The sequence below is a fragment of the Ceratosolen solmsi genome, unplaced genomic scaffold (assembly GCF_000503995.2).
Source record: "Ceratosolen solmsi marchali unplaced genomic scaffold, CerSol_1.0 scaffold10, whole genome shotgun sequence".
Taxonomy (NCBI): domain Eukaryota; kingdom Metazoa; phylum Arthropoda; class Insecta; order Hymenoptera; family Agaonidae; genus Ceratosolen; species Ceratosolen solmsi.
The window spans coordinates 13,147,986-13,165,879 of NW_011948412.1; the positions used below are offsets into that span (position 1 = coordinate 13,147,986).

At 44.5% G+C, this 17,894-nt stretch overlaps 1 protein-coding gene across 1 annotated transcript in view; it reads left to right on the plus strand.

Moving 5' to 3' along the window:
- Positions 1 to 17,175, plus strand: part of trbl (tribbles pseudokinase 2) — a 25,267-nt gene extending 8,092 nt beyond the window's left edge. The window contains 2 exon segments of the mRNA XM_011496841.1: positions 5,298 to 5,596; positions 16,521 to 17,175. Of these exon segments, the coding sequence (XP_011495143.1) occupies positions 5,298 to 5,596; positions 16,521 to 17,103 (882 nt within the window). The 3' untranslated portion in view covers positions 17,104 to 17,175.
- Positions 17,176 to 17,894: the final 719 nt, after the last annotated feature.

Consider the following 17,894-nt stretch of genomic DNA (forward strand, 5'->3'; position numbering starts at 1 on the left):
TTGCCCCCCCCCCCCCTCTAAGTCTTTTCTTTTCGACGCCGACAGCTCGTGCGCTTGGGTGTTAATGTGCTAAAATGGGCTAATAGTAATAACGAGCGGATAGGAAATTTAGTCGGTACTATGATGCGATATCGTGACGCGATCTTTATTATTAACGACTTACAGAAACTTATAAATCTCACGTACAATAATATCTCAGCTTATAACAACATTATGCCCTCTTTTTTAATGATGCGTCCTTCTGTTTTCCGCGTAGAAATGTATTTGAAAAGCAGTTAAGTGGGACAGAAAATGGCAATCGGGCTGTTTGTTCTCTATATTTTGTTTTGCGTAAGATGAAATTTACAAGTTACGTTTTGAAACTTTTTGCGAAAAACTGCTTTAGCGCGCATTGGGAAAACATTGCGCGTAACGACGATTATTGCCGCAAAGATTTAGCATTCTATTCATGAGAGAGTAATAGTGAGCCATTTAGAAAAATGGCCTACTAATTTTGTGTGACATGGCTTCTCTTTCCATCTGTTCTTCTCATGACTAGTATGCGCAAAATTTTATGCAAATTATCTCGAATCTATCGCAGTTGCAACAGCTTGTAAATACATACGATATAAGCGTAACCTTTGTATTTATGACAAATGCATCGCTCCATCGGTGATCCATGGCCACGCACTTTTTCAATTTTCAAACTACAGATCCATCATACGCAATGACATAATGATTGTAGGGGCGAGGATTTTTGCGGGCGACAATTGCCAATAAATGAAAACAGGAAGTGGCTTCTTTCGACTAGCAGTGCAAAAAACAAGCCTTTTCGCCCTTTACGGCGCATTGTAATCCACGTAATCAATGAGGAAAGGCTCGGGAGCTCTTACAATACAAGTCATGCGATGATAAACGGCACCTCCTTATCTCGTACATAAATACCCAATCATCGTGGTGGGTGATGGTCGCGATGACGATGATTGGTCACGGAATCTCTACGAAAGACGAGAAACAGATGGATTTGGAGAGCTACGTTTCTCGGATATAAAAAAAAAACGAAAAAGAAAAAAAAATTGAAAGTTGACAGGCATCGAATCCCCTTATCCATTCCTCCCTCCAACAACTCAAAAATCCCCCTTTCACTACAACACACACGCACCCACGCATCTCTCTCTCTCTCTCTCTCTCTCTCTCTCTCTCTCTCTTTATTCCTATCACCATCATTATTCTACCCGACCCTAGAAAAACAAGCGCGCGCGCGCCCACACTCCTTCAATGGGTAATCGATAATACGTGGAGCAGACGTTTTGTCGGGCGTTCACGCGGCTGTGATCGGGCACATACGGGTCGCGTCACGCTGAGTCATTAAGGGCGTCAGATTCTTAATTTTCCTGCTTGACTCATCGTCGAGACGCGGCGCCGAGGCTGGAAAAGAAATATTGGGATGTATTTTTTCGTGATGATTCGGCGTCGAGAGAGGGAGACGAAAGAGCGGTAGCATTATTATTAATTTTAGACTTGAATGAATGTCGGACGAATCGAGGTCTCAACAAGAATATTAGAAACAAAAGGCGTGTGCGCTCGTAACTGGCCCACTTCCTCGTACCGTCGCTCGTTTCTTGTCGTTAACGCGCGACAAAAATTTGCCGCACTCGGTCCGATTTACCATAGCGGGGTCGGCAGTATTGATAAAAAAGAAACACTAGAGGAACTCTGGTCTACGTGACACTAGATGCATCTTTTCAGCTGTCGTGCCCGTTGCGTACTTGCACTCGTTGCGCTTTTCTTTACTTTCACGTACTTTCTAATTCGGGAAAGTGCGCACGCATGGGAGGATGATTTCGCCATTTAATGCCGTGGGTATTGTATGTCGGTAAAACGCAGTCGCCAATCGTGTCTATTCGGCCCGGCGACGTGAAAACACGTTGGGGAGCGAATTATGCAACGATGCGCGGGAGGTGCGGTGAGTCGTATTTAAAGAATTTCGGACGACGTGACGTAATGGTGATCGATCTATTTGCTTGGCTTCGCTCAACGACGTCTCGTCGTGAGCAACGATAAAGCCCGGAGACGCCTCGTGGCGTCTTGCGCGATAAGCCAGCCGAGCAGGAAATGAGATAGTAGCAAATCGCAGATGAAAAAACAAGTCTCGTCGTTCGATTTCCACGTACGGGATCTGAAATACATTCGTTGACCGAAGCCGAGAACAGGAGGAGGAGGAGGAGGAGGAGGAGGAGGAGGGGGATGGAGAGGGAGAGGGAGAGGGAGGGAGAGAGGGAGGGAGGGGGGAGAAGAAGAAGAAGAAGAAGAAGAATCGTTGACCGGCCTTGAACGCTGTTAAGCCGCCCGAACGTCTCACGCACGTCCATACAGACGCTTTTCATCGTGGAAGTACATGTCGAACGGGAAAGCACCACCCGATGAGATCCTTGTGGCATTTCCTTATGACGCGACAACACCCCTTCCTTAAAACATTGATAAAGTATACGGATTGTGTTAGTCCTTTTTACAGGAACGAGTCGTGTGCGCGTGTTGTAAATAGCTTTTCAGGGTTGGAATAATGTCTATTCTCGCTGCCTTTTGCGTAATTCACGAGGAAATTTAAAACGTCTGGCGCGTTGATTTCCGGATTCGAGCGACGCTTTTATCTCGAGCTCCCAGAGGCTATTTCGATGTTCATCTTTTTTCATTCTGTGCTTTATGCACGGTGATTCGAGTGAAATCGCTTGTGCGATATTTATTTGTGACTCCCGATATTTCCACATAGTCGAGATGCTTGGTTCTTTTTATTTTCGTCTTGGAGGTAATCGCAATTTTGAAATACATGTCAAACGGACTATTTTCAAAAATGCTCGCAAGGTCAATAAACGCCAATCGATATTACTTTGTCATCCACCGTCATTAATTTATTATTAATTATTAATCGTTTAATTTAATGCTTTAAGCTTGCCTTACGCGCCAAGTGTCTTTCATTATCGTAATAATTTCGTACTATTCGTATTGGTGGGTGCTCTTGCATTCGCTATAAACAATTGAAGTTGTGTTATGTATGGCAGGCGTGGTGCGGCCGTGTCTATGTCTGTGTTGGGGTTGGGGCGAGAGCACGAGGAGGAGAGGCGTGAAAACTAAATAAACTAAGCCAGTCACTTTTTGATATTATTATACTATTAATAACAAACGTTGCTGAAAACTTAAGGTAGTTATGTGAATAAGTTTAAAATGCCATTTTATCGATATGCGCAACTATTACGTACTTTGGTCTCTCGCTCGTTCTCTTTCTATTTTTCACGCGTACAATATTATGTGCTTTCGTAATGAAATGAAACGTTGCTAACTTGTCGATAATATATCGTAACGGAAAAAGGAGAGAATATGTCGTTGGTTATTTATCTCGTTGTCTATGCGCACATAAAAGTACTAAAATTTTAATTGTTGGGCAAGTGTGTATGTGTAGACGATTGCACAAAATTTTGTGCTTGTGAGTTGAATTTATAGCGCGTTATATATAGAAAATGGCGAGTGTGCGTGAACTTACGTAAACGCAAAATTGACGAACCGATATATGAGCAACGAGCCACGAGAATTATCGATCATCGATCATCGATCATCGATCATCGATCATCGATCCTCGATCGACACGAACGAAGAAACGTGATTTAAGAATACGGGAGGGGCATAAAAGGGACAATTCAAAAGGCATAAATAACGTATGCATGATACGTGTATACGGTTGCCAATACTATTAAGCACTCTCGTTTAGCTATCTATGCATCATTTACACTACTCGTGATTGGGCATTAATGAGAAAGGTTCATCGGTAAAGCATCGTGTGCTGAGTTTGTGTGCGTTTCATACAACTACAAGCTTTCTCAAATTGGACTTCAAAAACGTTAATAATAGCCGCTCGTTACGCTCGATCTTGGCGCCGAACTCGTAAAGTCGTGAGCAATAATTTTGTAATCTGGAGTATCGTTAAAAAGCGGAAGAAAAGGCTGTTTTTAAAAACGAAAAGGAACAGTGGAAGAAAGGTGAGCAGCAGCAAATTAATACTTGCGGCCTAGGAAGGCGGTCAACGAAGTCGTAAAGATGCAACAACGCGTATGCGACGGCGGGCGAGTCCCTTCGTTAAATTAACCGAAAACAGGTGCACTTAACCCCAAGGTTCGCGAAACCGTGCCATTCGCAGCAATAATAACGGCTCGCTGAACAATGCGACTGCCCGGTTCTTGCAAATATCAGCACAATAATGTACGTATAGTTTGCGCACACTAGCGCATGTGCATGCCTCGCGAAGTAATCGATCGGGAATCGGCGAAAGAGAGATAGAGAGAGAGAGAGAGAGAGATAGAGAGAGAGAGAGAGGGTCGATTTTGCAAGTGCGCGCGCCGGCGTCGCCCTACCTTTATTAAATTAGAGTAAAGGCGGCCGGCGCGCGCACTTGCTGTTGCGCAATCATCATCATCATCTGTCTCTCTCCCTCCCTCCTTCCATCTCCCTCTCTCTCTCTCTCTCCCTCTCTCCCTCTCTCTCTCTCTCTCTCTCTCTTTGCGAAACCGTTGCGACACACGCGAGCTCATCGACAAGAGGCTGAATTTCAAAATCAAGAGACCCACGGGATGCCGATTGGTCGCTATCCTCGAGAACGTTTCGACGCTGCCCCTTACCAGTCTGCCTACGTATCCTTTGAAATTTCGTACAGCTTCGTGAAATAATTGCGAATAATTGGGTGCTCGTTATGATGTTTATGGCTCGTAATGGGCTCGCCAGGGTATAATAAATTTCTAATTTATGTTGGCTCGGTGCGTGTCTGTCCCCTTCGTCGTGCTCGAGTATATTAAATTTAATGATGGAACGGGTCTTTCCGATCGACTTTCGATATAAAATGCCACCTTACTGGATAGCCTACCAATTAAATGTGGAGGACAAAAAACCTCGCGACGTTTGGCAATCTTTATCGATCGGCGAAACAAACGAAAGTAGAGTCGGCGGCGCCTTACGCGCGAGTTTCCGCGATCATTGCATTTTGGCAATTGTTGATGATACACAATGGTGGTGGTGGTGGTGATGGAGTAAGTTTTACGATCAATAGTCTCGCGATGGTGTCAAACAAATGTTTAACATGTCCTCGTCGATAAACCTCTCTCTCTCTCTCTCTCTCTTTCTCTCTCACTCTTACTCACTCTCACCTCAGTTTCCAAAGTCGAGGGCGCGATTTTATGTTGCCATGTAACGTCCACCCAATATCCAGAGCAATGCATCTATCAGGCTCTTTTAGGCACAAGCATTGTTCACGATACCATTGCTTGTACTTCCAGGAGCTGACGATGGGTGACAAGGGCGCGGAGGCTCTGCTGCAAGCGCACCTGCGCCTCGAAGGTACCGGCGCGGCGAGCGCCGTAGCCGGTGTCGTTGACGCTGGCCGGAAGCGCTATCTCCTTCTCGAGGGACACCACGGGGACCTCCACGCTTACGTGAGGGCACGAAGGAGGCTGCGCGAGCCCGAGGCCAGACGGCTGTTCCGACAGGCGGCGAGGGCCGTTGCTACCTGCCACGAGAACGGTGTTGTCCTCAGGGACCTCAAGCTCAGGAAGTTCGTCTTTGCCGACGAGGCGAGGTAAGTCGAGATCCTAATCGATCTTTCCTTTATTCTTAATTGCACGACACGCATCCCCGAGAGTCACGTTTATCTTGTGGCTCGGAGCACGGAGCCAAGTATGATTGCCTTATCCGATTAAGGGTAACCTCGATTATTTGAAAAATGGTTGGCTGGCTGGCTGGCTGGCTGGCTGGCTGGCTGGCTGGCTGGACCTTGTTGCTAATGTAATAATTGAGCCTCGGAGAAAAGTGCGTTGTTCGGCGATTGTTGTAGGGTTGTTAGCGAAGAATTTCGGCTAGAGTTGGCGAATGGCCGGCGAGAGGAGAGCTTATGGATCGCGCGACTTCTTCACCTCCGCACTCGACTAAGTAAACGCTCGTCGGTGAGAGCAAGCGCTCATTGTATTATCATTAATCTCGCTTTCGTGTCCCATCGCACCCATGTGACCCCAGAAGCACCACCATAAAATTAGCCGTAATGTCAGAGGAGTTTTTGTCGCACGCCAACTCGAACGGTGTATTGGTGGGACAGTGTTAGGCTACCGGCAACGGAAGTAACGTAATGTCGATGGGAGCCAGTCACCATTAGTCATTCGTCACTTTGATTCTTCGCCTTCGCAAAACCGTCAATTTCCATGACAATGGGCGAGGGTAAAATATCTGAAAGGATCCATTACGGCTAGACAATTTGTCTTATTAAGCTATAGAATGGGAACTAATGCAATTGCAAGATGATGATTCGACGCGTCCTTGGATCCGCTAACAACGAGTTTAACGGACAATTGGAAATATGTCAAGATGACATTGTTCTATGGCAAGAGAGAGAGAGAGAGAGAGAGAGAGAGAGAGAGAGAGAGAGAGAAAGCTCGTTACCCGCTCTCCGAAAGATTTGCGTAGCGTCGTAGCCGTGACTTTGTCGACGGATTCGCTCGGCTGGTGTACGAGGAGGGGGCCTTGCTATGCGGCCCACATCGTAAAATACCTTCTGAGAAAAAAGGTCGGCTTAATAAAGACAGAGACCGAGGAAGCCAGAGGAGACGATCCATTATGGAACATCCGCCCTCTCGAGACCGAATTGGATTGCACACCGTGACTCTGTATAAAAAATTCAAACGGCTCGTTACATTTACATAAATTGCAATGACGCGCGCTTTGCCTTTCTTTTTATCTTTCTTCTTCCTTTTCATTGTCTTTGTCTTTTTCTATTTTTGTTTTTGTTTTTTTTTTTTTTCACTACTCCGCGGTTTCCTCGTTCGATCTCCTAATTGCAAAATTTGCATTTCATTCGGCTCAAAATTCGCATAAAATTCTTAAAACAGTCGATATTATCGATCGATCGCCGTTTAAACGCACACATTCTTCTTTATGCTGCAATTTCGCTGGCTAGACAAAGAATTTGTAAAAACTAATCGGCAACATCGAATATCGGCTATTATTATCACACATGGCATTGTCAATGTATTTTGCAAGTATAGCATCGGAAATAAGGGCGAATAAATACATTAAAAGTCAAAGGTTAAAATTGGAAAACCAATGGGAGGGACACGTACGACGACGTGAAGTCGAGGCTTCTATGAAAATATTAACAACAATAACGAAGAAGAGTTAGGTCCCGATAACAAACGCAAATTCTCGATCATTAATCATTAGTCTCGCAAGTTCGTATAAAGCCTATATACATATATGCAAACACTAATCTTACATTTCTTTTCACATACCATTTTCATGAGCGAGCGCGCGCTATATTATACTTTTTGCAACAACTTATTAAAAAATCATCCTGCTGGAATTTGCCATGTCCACGGAACTTTAATTAGGAGCCCAGGGATCACGTAACGTATTGGAAAGAGATCCCAGTGAGTCGGTGTTGCTTGTAAGCGCGGGCAATGTATCATTAAGCGCGAACAATTCTTGGGAAAGTCTTCATTTCTCCGTTTTTAATTTCTAGAAGGAATGCGCGTCTAGCTAGCTTGTACCGGGAAAATTGAACAATCGCACGTAGAGCCAAGTGGCCTAATCGCATCGCCTAATCGCATCGCCCATCGACAAACGATGAGTGAACGAGCGTTCGTGTGGTCGCTCGCACCCGCGCACACGCCTAGGAAAATCCACTCTGCCGGATACGAGCGTGTCGAGTGATCGAAAGGGAGAAAAAAAAGAGTGACCACGTGTGGTGTGAGTTATGTCGTGAGCTCGGGTCGAGCCCATTTGATTGGCCAAGAACTCGTCGCATTCCTCGGCAGGTTATATACACGTGTGAAAAAGACACGGGCAGGAGAAAGGGCGAGCCACGGTAAAATAATAATGATATCGACGACGTTGCACCGGGACAGTAATAATGGTATGACACCAGGTAGCGGTAATAATGTCGAGCGAGCGATCGTCGCATCTGTTCCGGCTTGTTGTTAGGCTCTCGTGTACATGTGTGCGTTTGCGCGTGTTTGTGTGTGTGAGCGCGCCGCGATTGAGCACACACTACTTCCGTTATCCCTTTGTAAGACTCACTGGTATTTGCAGAGATATTTTGCGCATTGAGAGACGCGATGTAGCGAGTTGGGCAGGGTTGTCATTTAAATAGTTGTATTTATATATATATATATATATATATATTTTTTTTATTTATTCTTTTTTTTTTTTATGTTAAAAATAATCTTGTTAACGGCTATTTGTGATTCCGTCCTTCTCGTGAAACTCATCGCACGAAAATTCGAATCAATTACCACGTGAATTTATTAATTGGATAGAGCTATTATTTATTCGCTCGTATGCCTTATTACTTATCGCTTCATCTCGATTTATCAATAGGCGAGGGCATGCATAAGCGTGTGCCCACACATACACATATAAAGGGGCTCGTTTACGTATACGTAAGAGGCTTGCGAGCGAGCAGTAATAAGGACTTCGAAAAAGAACGTTAAATTACAAAAGCCTCGGTATCGAAACTCTTACAAAATTGCTCGGTCGTTCTTCATACGACTTTCTCCACGCTTACACCTTGTTAAAACAATCGCGAAGCTCGCTGAAATGCCTTAATCCTATGGGATTCTTAGCCGTCTGTAGATTGGGATATTATAAAGCGTTACGAGGGATATGTATTAAAGAACGCGGCGACGAGATACCAAGAGGGATGTTGTAAACTGTGCTCTTACATAGAAAAGTATATTGGTTCATCGACTCGTTGGGCGGGGCGGGGTGCGAGACGGTGGAGAGAGGGGACGGAGACTTTTGAAACACAACCTCTCTCTCGTATAATTAGGAATGAATGGCCGGCGGCAATGTCTCTCTTTCTCTGTCTTCGCCCTCTCAACGCGACGCCTTTCGCCACACGACCGCTTATGTTTATTCCGTCGATACGCTTGCAATGTCATACGTATAAGTCTGCGCTCGCGCGCGTATGTGTGTGTTTGCGCGCGCGTTTGAGAAATCGCGCGAAACGTTAGGTTGACTGACGCGACGCATGCGGCGGCGAAAAGTATCGTGCGAGCGTTTTGAAAATGTTTGGCCACGCTGTGGTGGGATGAGGTGGCGGGATGAGGGGGGGGGGGGCGGGGGGATTAGCTGGAAAATTTGCATTGACATTTTTTCCTCAATGAACTCCCTGCGATAGATTAATTTATGAGGGGCAGAAGATAAAAAGAAAAATTGGTACTGTGAATTCGACAATGACGCTTAGTTCGCGGGGTCTCGGTCAAATATTTACCTGCGTTGAGTAAACGGAGTGTGTTTCTTAACACTTAACGGATGTATAAGTATTATTTTAATAATATTTTTATTTTATTTTTTTTTTTTTTTTTCGAGTGCTAATAAATACATCGAGCTCATTATGAATGCACCGTGTTTTCTCTCGCGCTGTATAATGGGGTAGGGAAAATCTTTCAGAGGGAATTTCAATTATGCCTTAGTCGAGTAAATAGAATAGAAAGTCAGTCGATCTTAAAGATATGCACTTTTAAATATCCCTGGCAATTTTTATATTAATAGAGAGAATACGATTGAATTCATGGAAGGTGTGCTTAATTGCCGATCGAACAATTCTAATAAACGATTTAATCCAAGTAGCTCCCAACTGTTATCCAGCGCAATATAATTTCGACGTACAAATTGCCGCTTATCGTCTATCCTTTTCAATTTCAAGGTTAAACAATGATAAACGAATAAAGTTCATCGAACAGGCAGCAGCATTTGTCATTCTCTGAATATTTCTGATTTCGTATCAATGTAAATATTATCAGTCACTTTATCTCGCAATTTACGTACTCCTAATCGATATAACCGTAAAAATTAATTTATATAATTTTTATTGAAAAAGCAAAAAAAAAAAAAAAAATAAGATAAAAGTAAAGAAGAAAAATTTATGTTAATTGTTTATGTTGTGGTCGGAAGTCTCTATTTATTATTCTCGCATTTCTTAATTTAATGGGCATATAAACCGAAAAACGCCCTCCTCAACTATTTTATGCAGATTTGTCATATGCATTGCGACACAATCATCCGCATATGTCATAATGGTCATTACAAAGATCAAAATCTCTGTGTTTGTAAATCGTGACATGACGGAGCTTCATTCGCTCGTGCAGAGCATCGCTTTTACCAAGCTCGACAATCAAGGAAGACGAGAGCGCGATGATATACATACGCGCAGCTCATTATTGCTTATAGTCCGTAATTATATTCCTTGGTTTTAAAAGCAAAGGAAAGAGAGAGAGAGAGAGAGAGAGAGAGAGAGAGAGAGAGAAAATCCAACGTTCGTGTACTCTAAAAATACGTCAAGATCCGTTGTGCGTGTCATGACGAATGACAAGGAGAAGAGGACGGAGAGAAAGTAATCATAGGTGAAACGGCCTTACCGTTGCTTAGTAGTTGCGAGCGAGACGGACGACAAACCCATAGAATTAGCCAAAGAGGGAGAAAGAGCGAAATTATTGGAATGAACGAGCCTGGCGTGCGTGTGCGCTCGTTGACGCCCAGTGTTCAGGAAGTAAACAGTTTGTGCGAGTTGACGCAACTTCTGAGCTAACTGACCTCAAAAAATTGCCGGATACCTGCCTACTTGTCGCGCTTCCTCCTTTTAATTGCTGGATGCTACTTTACTTTAATGACACTTGCGTTACACGACATAAAACTGGCCTCGCGCACGCACATCCATGCGCAAACATTATGGGCGTCTCGGTAACTCCTATTTTTCTATATTTTTTCATTGGTTGAACGAGCTTGGAGATTGTCAGAGTTGCTGAGTACAATACGTGTGTCCTTGTTGTGATTCGATTCGATCAATAATTCGGAACAATTTATTATCCCGCAAGAGATTTTTGGCAATAAGTATCTCTAAAAGAAAGTAAAGCACCTCTTATCCAGGTCCTTTCACAAAATTCAAATCAAATGGCGCTTATCTCTCGAACAGCAGTCTCGCTTTTACAGCATTGAAACATTTATTACGATACTCTATTAATGTAACACATATACTTTTTCCCTTATAATTTGCAAAGAATTTACTTGGCACATTAATAATAACAACATACAATTCAATATCTCGACAATAAGCAAAAAAAAAAAAAAAAAAAAAAAAAAAAAAAAAAAAAAAAAGAAAAAAAAGAAAAAAGAAAAGCAAAAAAAAGAAAAAAAAAAGCTCAAATACAATGTATTTTTATCGCTTGTACGCGAGCCAAATTTGTCATCTCTAAGCTGTTCCTTGCCTTCGTGTCTGCCTTCCTCGCCCTCTCTTATCCCCTCTCAACCATCGTCATAATTGCCGTAATTCAATGTACGAGAATCTGTGCGACTACCACCTTCCAATCGCTAGCTAAAGCCAAAAAGTCATAGTTTGGAACTTCGTTTCGCTAGAGTAACTTAAGATTCTTTAATTTTATTTTTGACGAGACTCCTTGCATTAGGCGGTGTGACGGGTACTTGCGAAATCATTCCGGAACACGGCTCGAGGTTCATTGCCCTCGACAAGATTACCTTGTACGATGATCTTCTCTTTGGTTGGAGTTTACGAAAGAGTTGATGTGACGGAAAGGAGAGCGGCGGAATGAGGGAGGGAGAGAGGTGGTGGTGGAGGAGGTGGAGGAAGACGAGGAGTGGGAGGAGGAGCAGAGGGGGGGGGGGACTGTTGCGCGAGAATGGAATATTTTTTAATGTTGTCATAGACAGTGATTACACGTGTTTTTCAGCGGCGGCTTTGATTTGGAAAATAACTCAGTTTGTAATTTACTATTTGAAGGTACACCATTGGCCTTGGAATATACACGACGAAGTAGCGATTTGCCATATGTCTCGGCAAATTGTCGCTTTATAAAAATTCTGCTAAAATCGCTGTTTGTAAGATTTGCCCACGAGATATTTAACAATTCTCCATGTCCGTAAGGAGATGGCAAATGAGGCATGCTCTCTCTCTCTCTCTCTCTCTCTCTCTCTCTCTCTCTCTTTTTGCTCATCTCAAATCTAATATGCCAGTACGCATCTCGGGAGAAGTGACATTTATTATGCGCGCGCGCCTAAATCAAAGGAAAAGGCCGATCCAAAGTGTATGCAAAGTGGTGGTTTAGGGATGGGAGGGAGGAGGTGAGTTGGGGAGGTTGGAGAGGTAGACGATCCCATCGTGTTATTTCGAAATCTTTTTTCGAACCTCGCGTGTGGAATCCCGCGAGCAGGGTTCCTTGAACCTGTGCTCGAGAGCTCTTGCGTCGACGGGTGAAAGTTTGCGAAGAAAGCAGCGCCTGGGATCGAATCTCTTTCTTCATAGCGTTTCCGAGGCCATTGACACATCTGTACCCGACTTTCCTTTCGGGTCTCCCACCCACCCCCACCCTCATCCCTCCGCTTGCCTGCCTGCCTGCCTGGCTGGCTGTCCGCCTGCCCCTTTCCACCTTTCTTCCGCGAGAGTTATTCCTTTCCCTCAGCGCTATTATTACGACATCGTCGAAATGCCGAGAGCAGCTGTCCAATACTCCGATTCTAAGGAATCGTGCGAACGATTCGTTAGTCGCGTTGACGATTATCCGATTTCGAGGGTCTTGACCCACACCGAGTAGTTTTTCACGCAACAGCAGCAACAGCAACAGCAGCAGCAGCAGCAGCAGTAGTAGCAGCAGCTCTTCCAAGCCCGACAATAAGTCGTATCGTGAATTTAAATTCGCTCCTCGAAAATCTTCCACTCATATTTATTCAGCAAGGTTACAAAGTGCTGTTGCTCGGCCAGGCAAATCAATGTCAATTTTAACATTTCAATGAAAAAACTCTTGTCCTCTTATACGTTGAGGAAAGAGCTGCTGCGGTCAAATAAAATCAAACACTTCGGATAGACGGACGAGATGTTTATCGATATTTCGAAAGTCTCGGAATTCCATTGGAATACAATGCCGAGTAACGTTATAAAGTAAGTACTTGCTCGCTGGATGGATGGCTGGTGGAAAATAGATGAATAGCTGCTCTTTAATGTACGTTAAATTTCAATTTTTAAACGGCAACTCCGGCGTTACGGCTTATATCGGCTCGAGTTTAAAGTATGACCGATCGCGCGATGTATGTATGTTATTTATTATCTTATTCTCTGCTCTACTTGTAAACAGGCTAGCAAACCGTAAGTCAATGCGATTGAAAAATTATATCCTCGTTCCTCGGGCGATCGAATAATTTTCATTGTTAAACGATTGCCAATAATGGCTGGGCTATTATTTACTACGGCATGTTGTAAAAATTAATAATACCACTCGGTTTGACGGCCTCGATTATAAAAGTTTTACAAGAGCGCCTTTACCGTCTCATACATTTGTGCGCTCTTGCCGTTGGCGTTACAATCAAGCTTCTGAGTAACTGTTTCGAGCTGTGGAGCTTCCGGCTCGTGTGCTCCTGGCGCACATGCCACCGAAACTTTATCGCTTCACCGCTCGATTTATTTCTCCGTGCACCCGTTCGCTTTTCATGAATTGCTGCCGTGGGTCACACGAGGATAACAGATGTTATTCCATTCGGTTTCTTGATTTTCGCGTGAAATTGGGGTGGTAATGGTGTGGGACTGACGGGAATTGGTTGATGGGGGAAGGGGGAGGGGGTGTTACGGTGGTGAAGGGGGTGAAGGGGGGGGCGAGTCGACGCATCCAATTACGGAGTTGAGATCTGAAAATTTGTAACTCGAATGAACTGACTGGAAACGATTTGTAAGGCTCGTGTGCCTTTTCTGACCCTCTTTTTCGTGCTTAATGATTCATTGAACATTACCAACGGCAGCAGTTTTAATCGCTATAGTCGATGCTCGTCACGTTAATTATTTTATTATTTTCCATTCGTGTGATTTGTTAAATTTTTTTTGTATTGGTTTGGTTTGTTTTGGTTTGTTTGTTTCGTCGCAATAGTTGATTAGTCAAAACGAGAATATCGACCGAGCTCTTATCAATGTTGATCTAGAAAATATTTTTTCTCCCTCGTAGGAATGGGAGGAGAAGAGCAAAGACTATTTCTCGTCCGCGATCCATTGAACTTTTACAATTTCCTTCTTAAAGAATTAAGTGTAGCCCCCCCCCCCCGCCTCCGCCCTCCCCACACATATCTCCAAAGCCTCGGATTAGAATAGGCATTAGAATTTATTAGAATATATGTGTATCTGGAAGGCATCTAAAGCTCATTGGTTAACCAATTGTTCACTTTGCTCAATCGGCCTTTATTACAATAAGTTCGCGAAGATGAAGAAAAATATGCATGATTTATAAAATGGAAACCGGCTTGCTCTCGTGTCTCAATTAAATATCGATTACCCGCGAGTCTCGGTTCCCATTGTTTGATTTCAAAACACGCTTGTACACAGAATAAACAAAGTTTCATAATTCCGTCGATTTATTACAGTGCGCGCACGCGCGCTAAATATCTTCTCAGGGATAAGTAAATGCCGCGACTGGGAGTTTGTTAAAGCGCGCGGAGTGGGGAGTGAATAAAAGTACGCGAAAAGAGAAAAGCGCGCGCGGTGTCTTGTTTTAGCAACGCCTACATACCGACTCTCCAAGATTCTCTATTTTATCAAGGGAAAGCAAAAGAAAGGGCATTGGCACGAAAAAGCCGCGTCACGCTTGATCGATTTGAGGCTTCACCCCTCCCCCTCCCCCATTCCCCTCCCAGTACCGCTACCACTACTACTACTACTACTACTACTACTACTACTACTACTACTATACGGCCACCCGGAAAAAGCTGCGAGCGATTGCACATGTTATTCTGCATTATTTATCAGAGGAATTTTCATAAACAATGGTTTGAATCGAACGATAAATAACTTAGTTTCTGAAACGTTCGTACAAGGCCTTTTATGTTCGCGAATAACTGTAATCATCGAATCTTGATTTATTAATTCACATTTATTTATTTAAGGCACCTCTGGATGGATAGTCTGAGCTATCATCCCCTCCCATCCCCTCCCTCATACCTTCTCATTTCTTTTTACATTTTTCTTGTATCCTTATTCTTCTTTTTTCTTCCATCTTTCTTCGTTCTTCGTTCTTCGTTCTTCGTACTTCGTACGAAATATTTAAGGAACAACAACTCGGGGAGCGTGCAAGTGTATCCTGAATCCAGAATCCAGAATCCAGTCAGCCCGTGGTGGTAGTCTGGAATTTCAAAGAAAAAGCAAATAGGAGGCGATTGCACGAATTCCTTGAAGTAAAAATGCTCTCGCAGACCTCGCAGACCTCGCTCGTATTTATGAACTTTTTGCGATTTGTCATCGTGAAGTGAAACTCCCGCGATGTCAGCTGCTGGTGTCTGTAGGTCGCGGCTCCGTGGATTGGCCTTTGTTCCACTTTTTACATTCGCAGCGCTCGCCCTTGTGCCACTTAGCTTCCTTCGGCCGTTTTTTCTCTCCACCTCGTCGCCTTGCCGCCGTCTCTTGCGCGATAAGGTCCCCGTGCCTATGCACCAGTATCAATTAAGTCCGGAAGTACAGGCCATTAATTTTCGCTTTCTGCACGATTAAACATACTACGTAACGTATTCTCTTCCCCCCACCCCATACCCACATGATGATTTATTTATCGTCGTTTCACTGGCACTCCCATCCATCGCGAATATTTGGGTCTATTGTGGATTTTGTCGTGGAGGGCGAAGCGAGCGCGAGTGACTTTACGAATTGATAAAACAACCTCGATCGAAATGGTCATTGAGTTTTTCATTATCCACCATACGACACACGTCTATTTCTCGTATTCAAATTCTATGCGCAGACATTAGCCACTGCAGGCATGGGATGGCGTGGCTTGGCCCTCGGCCACGCTTATTTACGACATCTACGACTCTCTAATGTCGCGAATTACAAGGAAAACCATGAAAAAATGGGTGGATGGAGGGGGGGGAGGAGGAGGAGGAGGAGGAGGAGGAGGAGGAGGGAGATAGAGATTTAAATTAATAGACACTCGACATTTTACAAATTCAAAAGTCAAACTTAAAAATTATCTCGTTAGTTAAGGATTATCACCGCGTGCTGCCAAGGCTGTCGTTCCGTTATCGTCATCGGCGCGTAAAAACCGCACTATGGAGTCTCGATCGTAGCATCGCTCCCACGGCGCTTCCGCCGATCGCGCTAAGAGCCGCGGGGAAAAGTTCCTCGTTACACGTGCGCGTCCCTCGAGTCTTTCATCAGGTGAGGAAAAGCGGTAAGGATGTCTCAATCGCGGCGCCTCTGGGAAAACCGAAAACCTCGCGGTCACGTGCGCGCGCCAACGAAATATTACCACACGCGCTCTTGAGGAAACTCCGTTTCGTCGTCTCCCCCTATCACCTTCACATACGTTTTCGCGTAGAGGCGCGCGCATAATGCGTGCACACTCGGGCCTTTCGCTTCAGCTTATCAAGAACTTGCCTCTCGTACCACCACCTCTCTTACACTCACCCCCACCACCCCCCCCCTATCTTAAGCCGTCAATTAGGATGAAATTCCAATGATCGTTTTTTGCCAACAGAACGAAACTCAGATTGGAGAGTCTGGAGGACGCGGTCCTGGTGGATACGGAAGACGACCGACTGTCGGATCGTCGAGGCTGCCCTGCGTACGTAGCGCCTGAGGTGCTGCGCTCGGGTCGAGCGTACTCGGGCAAGGCAGCGGACATGTGGTCTCTCGGAGTGCTCCTCTATACGATGCTCGTCGGCCGTTATCCCTTTAATGACGCCGAGCACGCGAGCCTCTTCGCCAAGATATCGCGCGGTCACTTTGCGGTGCCGGAGGCCTTGGGGCCACGGGCCCGATGCCTCGTCAGGGCCCTTCTGAGGCGGGAGCCTGCGGAGCGGCCAATTGCCGAGGACGCCCTCGCGCACCCTTGGCTCTCAAGGCCACTGAGGCCGAGTTCCGCCAGAACGCCGTCGCACGACCAACTCGTGCCCACGAGTCCGAGTCCTAGTCCCGGGCCTCAACAGCAGCAGCAGCAGCAGCAGCAGCAACAACAACAACAACAACAAGATCTTCAGCAGCAGCAACAGCAACAACAACAACAACAACAACAACAACAACAGCAAGCACCACAGCTGCAGCAGCAACTTCAATATTGAACGAGTGCGTAGCTCGGAGACTTGTGCTCCCCGTACGTTAAGATGCTACTAAATTTTGCACAACAACAAGGATTGTTTCTTTCAATAACATAAAAAAAAAAAAAAATCAAACGCGCTATTTTAATAGGATTTGAATGAGTACTTGGTCGGATTGTAGAATTCCAGGCTTGGAAGTGTAGGGAGATGAAAGAAAGTGGGCACCAAAGAAATATAAGTTACGATGGATTTGATTATTCATTCGTTATACTAAGCGTTCCGTCGATATTGCAATTTCTGATTTATTTCTTTATGTGTTGGTCGAGACGGAGCGGGCGAGTAGCTGATTCCTGTAGCTTCTGTCGCCTCGCCCGTGACCGAATGCCCAAGAATTCGTAAATTTAAATGATCAAAATGTTTAATTACCGAGTACGTCATTATTACTTTTCGATTGCAATTGCTGAAACGAAGAAGACTTTAGGTTTTTAAATAGGTCCAGAACAGGCTCCTAAATTTACACTTCGTCTTAATGATTTTTCGACAATAATGGAGCAAGCATTTGTTTTACATTTCAAGAATACGAGTGCACTCCATCAACGATCGGTCGATCCGAATTATCGGAAGGTGGACAATTTATAATAAAACGATTTGGCTTTAACGCTATTGGCACCACTTTTTTTTTTTCCTTTCTTTTTTCCGAGTGCATTGCTTTCTTTCGTTTATTACTGTATAAACTATATGTTGCGCGCGCTTTGTAAATGCCTTTGGGATTTCGTGTTTGTCAATGTAAATATTATTTTTGTTGCGATTTTGCA